We start from the raw sequence: 8494 nt of genomic DNA, 5'->3' as shown, positions 1-8494 counted from the left end.
TTTCTGCCTCTCGTGTTTATTGGGGGATGGCACATGCCAAGGAGAAAGGCTTAAACAAACACACATGACTGTTCCCATAGTCCCAAGGAAAATATGAACCCTGAGTAAAAATAAACATTTTACAACAGCACGAGTGAAACTTGGGGAGAAAAAGCAAACTAAAAGTCAGTTGGGTAAGAAACATCTTCAGCTGGGCCAAGGCACCAGGAGGAAATTCCTGTTTTGGAGCTTGAGCTGCAGCTGATGAATGATACTGATTAAAGTTGCACTGCGGCTGGATCCAGCACAAGAGCTTGAGAGAAGCAATCGGAGCTGTGATCGGATCCATCCCTGCTCCTCCTTGTGGTCGGGTGCCTCTTGCTTGGAGGGTGCTGGGCTCATCCCAGTCAGGTTTGGGGCTCCCCATGAATGGGCAGGTCCCACTCCCAAAGGAGAGCTGGGCACCTTGGTGTCCAGCAGCTGGAGGGGAGCACAAGGGATGGAGCTGTTCTCGGCTGCTGTTGGGAATCTCAGTCCTTACCAGGTGGATTTGGCCATGTTTGTCTCCTAGCCACAGTCTGAGCGATGGTTTAGGGACCATCAGTGCCCATCACTCCGTGGTCACTGGGGTGTCATTGTGCAGTTTGCTCCCTTTCTCCTCTGGATGCCAGGGGGTGGATGCCTTTCCTACGGCCTCCGGCTGGTGGGGCCGCTGTTCTTCAGGACAGTGCCAGATCCTCCCACCACCACCGAGTTAGATCCCCCACTCAGGGAGCCAAATCCACCCCCAGCACCAAATCCACTCCCTCCCAGGCTGAAGCATAAACCAGCACCACCCATGCTGCAGCTGCCTTTCCCGCTTCCAAAGCCAATTCCTCCTCCTCCAAGGCACATTCCACTGCCATATCCACTTCCCACGGAGCTGCTGCCGCCCACCACAGCTGCAGAGATGAACAAAAGGCACCAGGTTACCTCTGATGCCACCAAGACATTTGGGAGCATGAATCCCAGCCCACCACACTCCACTGGGAACAGTACTTACAGATGCTGACAGAGCTCTGGCACTCTCCAGACATCCTGCAAGGAAAAGAGTTGGAATGTCAAATCCAGCCAGAGCATCTAGAGTGGTCCAACTCCATAAAGTCAGGATTGGTCCACTGACACAGCCACAGGACCATGGTCCACAGCTCATGACAACACCATTAATGTTTATGATGGTACACATTTTTCCCATTGATTGATCAGGATACACTGGAATTCTTGCTGCATCCCACCCACCTGCACTCCTCGCCCTCCAGCAGCTTCCTGTAGGTTGCAATCTCCACGTCCAAGGCAAGTTTGACATTCATGAGGTCCTGGTATTCCCGGAGCTGCCGGGCCATGTCAGTCTTGGCTTTTTGCAGGGCTGTCTCCAGCTCGGCCAGTTTGTCCCTTGCATCCTTGAGAGCCACCTCCCCGCGCTGCTCCGCATCCGCAATCGACGTCTGAATGGTCTCGCACTGGAAGGTAAGACATGGGCGGGATGAGTGGGGTGGGGGCAGCCAATGAGAGATGCAACCATAATCCCAGATCAGAGAAACATGTAACGGTTTGGGTTGGACAGGTCCTTAAAGATGATCTGGAGCATGCACAGGGACACCTTCCACTATCCCCAGGTTGCTCCAAGCCATGTCCTACCTGGCCTTGGACACTTCCATGGATGGAGTATCCATAACTTCCCTGGGCAACATCCGCCACAACCACTCAGGCTCAGCCATCCCCAGGTCCCTCCCACACCCGACAATTCCCACCACACTTATTTCCCTTCAGGGAAGTTCCAAAAGGCATGACCAAGAGGTCCTCCCCATTGCTCAAAAAACATAACCCCCACCTGCTTCTTCACACTCTCGATCTCAGCCCGGATCCTCTGGATCACGCGGTTGAGCTCCGAGATCTCAATCTTGGTGTCCTTGAGGCTGTCGCCGTGCTTGCCCGCAGTTGCCTGCAGCTCCTCATACTGGTGGGATGAAGCAGGAGGAGCATGTTGAGTCCACTGTGACCTCACAGCTGCTCCCACATCACCTCAGGGAAGTCAAGGAGAGCAAGGCTGTGCCAGGTCCACTCTGGATGGACCAACACCAGCAACGTCCCAGATCTTGCCATGGCCTGAGCTGCCACCAGTAGCTCTCCCACCCCCTTGGACCCTGGAGAACCCCAGCAGTGTGTGCCACCCTCACCTTGCAGCGGTACCAGGACTCAGCCTCCAGCCGGCTCCGGTTGGCGATCTCCTCGTACTGCGCCTTCACCTCAGCGATGATGCTGTCCAGGTCCAGGTTCCGGTTGTTATCCATGGACAGCACCACCGAGGTGTCAGACACTTGCTGCTGCATCTGGGACAACTCCTGCAGGTGACACCCAACCCGGATTTAGCCCTTCCAGAGCTTCCTTATGGTGCCACAACCCTTCCCCCATCCTGGTGCCCCAGAGTACTCACTGCCTCGTAAAGACACTTGAGGAAGTTGATCTCATCTGACAAAGAATCCAGTTTTCCCTGGAGTTCCACCTTGGTCATGTAGGCTCCATCCACATCCTGCAGCAGAGATGGGATGAGAAAACCTGCTCGGCACACACCAGTTAATCTAAAAGTTCATGGAACGGTCTGGGTTGGAAGGGACTTTAAATGTAATTCCACCCCATCCACACCTCCCACTTTCCCAGGCTGCTCCAAGCCCCATTCAACCTGGCCTTGGACACTTCCAGGGGTCAGGCAGCCACAGCTGCTCTTGGAAATCCATTCCAGGGCCTCCCCACCCTCACAGGGAAGAATTCCTGCCCAATATCCCATCTATCCCTGCCCTCTGGCAGTGGGAAGCTATTCCCCCTTGTCGTATCACTCCAGGCCCTCAAATCAAGTCCCTCTCAGTCTTTCCTGGAGTCTCTTTAGGTAAAAAACAAGGACTGGACCTTCTTCAGGAGCACAAATTCGTTCTCAGCTGCCGTCCTTTTGTTTATCTCCTCCTCGTACCTGTGGATGGGAAGGAGGGAGATGGAATCTGGCTGCTTGTTTTGGCTCCGGCTCAGACTAATGAACATTGTTGGCCTCAGACTCATAAACCCGGCAAAAATAGATCTGCCATGAGGGAGATTTATGGACAGGGAACTGCACTTTGCCTTTCAGGACAAGCCCTGGCTTCTGCACTTCCCGTGCCTGGGTGAGGAAAGCCTGGAAAGAGGAATTTCTGGCTCTGCTAAAGGGAGTCCTGGTGCTTGCGGCCACTCCAAGTTCCTTCTACGAGATCCAAGAACCTTCAGCTCCTCACAAGTATCATGGAATCTCCTGATTTGGAAGGGGCTTACAGGGTTCATCGAGTTCAGCTCCTGGCCCTGCACAGGACACCCAGGAATCCCAAATGGACCCAAATCTTCCAGATGCTCATCTCCAAATATAAAGTCGATTTTCACCCAGCAACCTCTCATTGATCCCAGGTCTTGTGGATTCCCAAGATTCCCAGACTTCCTTGCCCACTTTTTTTGTAATTCCTCAAGTGGATTCATTTCTCGAGTCTTTGTTCTACTTTTTCCAAGTGGATACATTTCATCTTCATATTTATAGACTAAAATAAATTATATATTATAATAAATAACAGCAGGAAAATAATCTTTGTTTTTCCTTTTTTTGTTCTTCATGTCAACCTTCCACACAAATCCTCAAATCCTGAATGATATTACATGAAAGAATCATGAGGAAATCCATAAGGAAATTAGAGCTGGGTTTAGCAACTGATTAATTAATTCTTAATTATTATTAATGATTCTTAAGGAATTCCTTCTTGAGAAAGACAAAGACTGGAGGATCCTCCTTCAGGAAGAAGCACAATTTGAGCAATATATTGAGAAAATCTGAGAAAAGTTGAGAAATACCTTGAAAAAGCCCCACTTTTCATCCAAACTCACTTTTCCCAAAATATTTTAAATTTTTTAACCATTGGGAAAAAAAAATCAATGCTGATAATTACTATCAATATTTCTGTTTTTTTTTTTTTTTTAATGGCTGTTTGAAGTGAGTTTTTCTCTCTGTTTATTCACCATCAGGCACCCCAAGCAACCTACTTTGTCTTGAAGTCCTCCACCATGTCCTGGAAGCTCTTCAGCTCGGTCTCCAGCTGGAGCTTCTCACTGGAGAGACAATCCAGCTGCTTCCTCAGCCCACTGATGTAGGTCTCAAAGAAAGGGTCCAGGTTCCTACTGCCTGTTCCTGTACCGCCCTGTTCCTGCAGCAGCTTCCACTTGGTCTCCAAGACTCGGTTCTGCTGCTCCAGGAACCGGACCTAAACAGGTGGGGAAAGAGTCAAATTCTCCCTTCAAAACACCATGTTTTAACTGATTCTTTTCCCCATGCATTTTCCGTATTTTATTCCCATTTAATGTGTGATAACTCCCCAGTCCTACAGGCCCACAGTGGATGGGGTGAGTGGGCAAAAGGGGGTCACGTCCCCTTCCCAATTTTGGGGCCTCTAAACAGGAGAAACACAATGAACTTCATGGGTTTGGCATCTTCTTGTTCAAAATAGTCCAAAAAGTCCCAACATCTTCAAAATAGAGCAAAACATCAAAAAAGTCTGATCATCTCCTTAAAAATAGCCTAAATCACTACATATCCCATCTTCTCCTTAAAAATAGTCCAAAACACCCAAATCCCAACATCTCCTTAGAAATATTCCCCAAAAAATCCCACCTTCTGCTTTAAAATAGCTCAAGGCACCCAAAATTACATCTTCTCTTTAAAAGTAACCTAAAGTACCCAAAATCCCATTAAAAATATCCCCAAACACTAAAAAAATTTCACCTGTTCCTTCAAAGTAGCCCAATTTTCCCCTTAAAATAGCCCATTTTCCCCTAATAAACAGCTCCAAACACCTCCAGTTTATGGTGATCTGGGCAACTGCAGCTCTGGGTGCCCCTGGATGAGCATCTCCTGGTCATTCCCACCCTCCAGAGATGATCCTGCAGTGAAGCCCCTCCAAACCTTGTCGATGAAGGAGGCGAATTTGTCGTTGAGTTTCTTGATCTCCTCCCGCTCCTGTGTCCGAACCTTCTGGATCTCGGGGTCAATCTCCAGATTGAGGGGGGCCAGCAGGCTCTGGTTGATGGTCACCTCCCTGATGCCGCCCGGGGGGCATGGGGGGAAGCCCTGGCCCCCCATCCCACCATCAAATCCTCCACCAAAGCCACTTCCAGGGCCTCCACCAAAGCACCCTGCACCATAGCCGCCCCCAAATCCTGCTCCAGCCCCAAAGCCAAAGCCTCTGCAGGCACCGCCAGCCCCCCCAAATCCTCCCAGGGAGGTGCTTTTAGTGCCCCCCAGGGAATAGAGGCTCCTGCTGCTGAAGCCGCCGGCAACGCCAGATCCCCGGCATCCTCCACGGGGCACGGAGCCAAACATGACCTTGTTCTTGCTCCCGAAAGACACTGAGCTGGAGCTGAACCCCCTGCCAAGAGCACAGGACTGGCGAGACATGGTGAAGAGTCCCCAAAATTCTGAGCAAAAGGCTGAGGCTGGAGCCTGGGAGGCAAGAAGAGCCAAGTCCTGCGGCAGCAGCTGCTGGGTCCCCCTTTTTATGGGCACAGGGAGTTGGTCGGTGCCAGGGGGGAGTGGAGATGTCATTTTTTGGGGATTGTTTCATTCTCTTCATTGTTTTCTGGTTTGAAAGGATGCCCTCCTCACTTTGCCACAACCATGACCTGCCTGCAAACACTCCCCAGAGAGCAAAGAAAAACAAAAGTATTGTTGGTGTTGGAGCTGAACTTCAACCCAAATTCCCTGGGCCGTGGCCAAAGCCCCGTGAACTCTCTGATGCATCACGCCCTCAAGGGAAACCTTGTTTTAGCTAAATCTGTCATTTTCCGCCTGACACCAGCAGCTGGGTTCACTGAATTCCAACAAAAATCTAGGCTCCCAGGCACACCCTCAGATGCACTCAGTTTCAACCTCCTGCTCCCCGAGGAGGGGTGATGTGGGTTGTCCAAAGTGTTTCACAACTCAGAGCATTAGTGTTGGGCAGGGTTCTAAAACTACTTTTATGTCAATAAAGATGATTTTAAAACCTTAAACCTTCTGAAAGGGTTTTGAAGTCATTCTGGATCCCTCTGAGTGACGGGTTGAGCTGGGCGGGACACACTGGGATTTGCAGAGACTGAAATACCCAATATATCTGTCACACCCCAGCAAGGTCAAGACTGTTCCCTGACTTTGACAGGGGATCACATCCCTCCTCTGAGGAACCTTCCAGGGATTTTGCAGTGTTTCCCGAGGGTCCTTGTGCGTCTCCAGTCGCTCCACAGCACGTGGTATTCAGCAAAGCCACTCCCAGCCTACCCCATTGTTAAAACAACGCAATTTAATTGCTTAATTGCTTTAAATTTCTAATTAAATGAGGTGTTGAGCTGTCTCCATTGAGGATCCTGGTTTATCCCACTGTTAGAACAAATAAAAAGCCCCAAAACTTCCCCCTAACCCCACACTACCAATAAAATCCAGCTCTGGATTATCCTGTTCATTGGGACAGGTTTGTGGAACCAGTTTCAGATCCAAGGCTGTTCACCCCGGCTTTTTTCTTGCACTGCAAAGATGTAAATCTAGGTCTGGGTGCATGTCCCTGTGTTTCCTCCTGAATCTCACTGGGGATTCCTGAAGCTCCAGGATTTTCAGCCCCAGGGGATTTGCAGTGCAGGGAACAGGGAAGCTGATGCTCCCCTTGGACAAGGCACATCCTGCACGCCCCAATCCCACCTGGAAACCCTCCCCCACCCTCCGGGGTTCCCCAGTTTTCCAGCTGGAGAAGAGAAGCGGTTTGAAGTGACGGAAGAAGGCGGTGGCTGCATCTCCTCACCTTACGCAACCGGCAGATCAGCCCCAAAACGGAATGAACCTGTTGGAGCCCGGGTGGAGAGCATTCCTGCCAGGAGTTCCCAGGGTGGCTCCAGCACCAGCTCCTGCCCCAGCTGCTGCCCTGCAGCCAGCCCAGCACTTGCCCAAGCAGCTGCTGGGCCAGCAAAGCCCTGCCCCACCCTGCCACCAGGGGTAAAGACACCTCACTGGGACATGGGATCAGTTCCCAAATCCCTCCTGAACTCCAAAGTGGAGCACCTGAGATGCTCCAGCACTTGCCGGGATGGGAATGTACCAGGAGCAAAGCCGAGGGCCCAAGGTTGGCCACTGTCACCCAGCTAGTGCTGGCCACCACCCCTCACCCACTGCTGTCCACCATCACCCACCTAACACCACAGCACCCATCCACCCTAACGTGGAGGGACATCCCCACTCGGTGTTGGCCACCATCACCCACCAAACGTTGGACTTTAGGCCAAGACTCTGCTCGGTCTTGGCCACTGTCACCCACCCAGCACCCCAACATCCCAACTTCCCCCTGTGTCCTGTGGCACCTCCAGCACTGGGGCCCAGCAGTCCCAACCAGGGAAATGCGAGCCCAAATACAGCCATTTTCACCCCAAACCTGTCCTGGGACTGGGTTCCACTGGGAAAACCTCAGATCTGGAAACTCCTGGCTGCTCCATTGGCAGCCACCGAGCTGGGAAATTGCAGGGCTGGGAGCAGGAACGGTGACGGCTGGAACAACAAGATGGATGCCCGGGAGATCAAAGCAGGTGTTGCAGAAGACTGGCGGCACCCTGGCACTGCCAGGAGCCCCAGGCGCCCCGGGATCCACGGCAGCAGGGAGCTCATGGCACCCCCCGGTCCCAGGAGTCACAACCCCAGGGGGGGGTTGACTCTCATTCCTGTTGGGATGCCATTGGTGTCACCTCTGTTATTGGTGTCACCTCTCCTGCTGTCCCACTGCCCAGGGGTGGGACCCCACATCATGCCCAGCCAAAGGAAAAGCTCTGGGAAACAGATCCCAGGGAAGGAGGATTGGGATCACCGGGGAGGCAGCCCCAGGAAGGAGCACCCACTTAGACTTGACAGCCCCCCATGATCCCTGTGAGGGGGTGAGGACCCTTCTGGGGGTCACCCCAGGCAGGAGTAGGGCTGACCCTCGGGGTCCCATGGGAATATCCCATGGGAATAAAGACCCACTGGACACCCAGGTGCCCCTGTTTCTTCCCACATGGGGGGAAAACAAGAACACCAAAATGGGGTGAATTCAGTGTTAAAAGGGTTGGGGTGGGTGCTTAAGGTGGGGTGATCCCATGTTTTTGAGGGAAAACCATTGGGATTGGGGGGCTTGGACCCAGTAGGTGCCCCAGGTGCAGCATCACCCCCTCCCCAAATTCCTGGGGGTGGGAAACAGGTGGGCTGCACCCCAGGGTATCCCTGTACCCATCCCTCCCTCCCCAGACCCTTGGGATCCCAAATCCAGAACACCCTCTAAAGGGCCAGAATGGCTCCCAAAAACAAGACCACACCCCAAGCCACCCCACCCCCCCAGTCCCCCTTCCTGGGGGTTCCCCAGCTCCTGGGTCGCCCCACATCTCACCCCAATTAAAAAGGCAACACTGGCTCAAACAGTGCTGAGTC

At 52.3% G+C, this 8494-nt stretch overlaps 1 protein-coding gene across 1 annotated transcript; it reads right to left on the bottom strand.

The window, feature by feature from the left end:
- On the bottom strand, positions 1 to 5553 carry LOC101233849 (keratin, type II cytoskeletal 4). Its single transcript, XM_004175902.5, has 9 exons — positions 4985 to 5553; positions 4069 to 4286; positions 2923 to 2983; positions 2453 to 2548; positions 2196 to 2360; positions 1850 to 1975; positions 1258 to 1478; positions 1022 to 1056; positions 1 to 920 (listed from the first exon to the last, which is right to left on the bottom strand). The coding sequence occupies exons 1-9, from the start codon at positions 5474 to 5476 to the stop codon at positions 667 to 669; spliced, it is 1668 nt and encodes a 555-aa protein (XP_004175950.5). The 5' UTR covers positions 5477 to 5553; the 3' UTR covers positions 1 to 666.
- Between the last annotated feature and the right edge of the window lie 2941 nt (positions 5554 to 8494).

The sequence above is a fragment of the Taeniopygia guttata genome, chromosome 29, assembly GCF_048771995.1.
Source record: "Taeniopygia guttata chromosome 29, bTaeGut7.mat, whole genome shotgun sequence".
NCBI classification, from domain to species: domain Eukaryota; kingdom Metazoa; phylum Chordata; class Aves; order Passeriformes; family Estrildidae; genus Taeniopygia; species Taeniopygia guttata.
The sequence above is the reverse complement of the archived record's forward strand: the minus strand, read 5'-3'. Positions and strand labels throughout refer to the sequence as shown.

Coding starts and splice junctions, on each gene's coding strand:
- LOC101233849 (XM_004175902.5), bottom strand. CDS start 5,476: ATGTCTCGCCAGTCCTGTGCTCTTGGCAGGGGGTTCAGCTCCAGCTCA. Junction 2,549..2,922: donor AATTTGTGCTCCTGAAGAAG/GTCCAGTCCTTG, acceptor TCTCTGCTGCAG/GATGTGGATGGAGCCTACAT. Junction 1,057..1,257: donor CTGGAGGGCGAGGAGTGCAG/GTGGGTGGGATG, acceptor TTTTCCTTGCAG/GATGTCTGGAGAGTGCCAGA.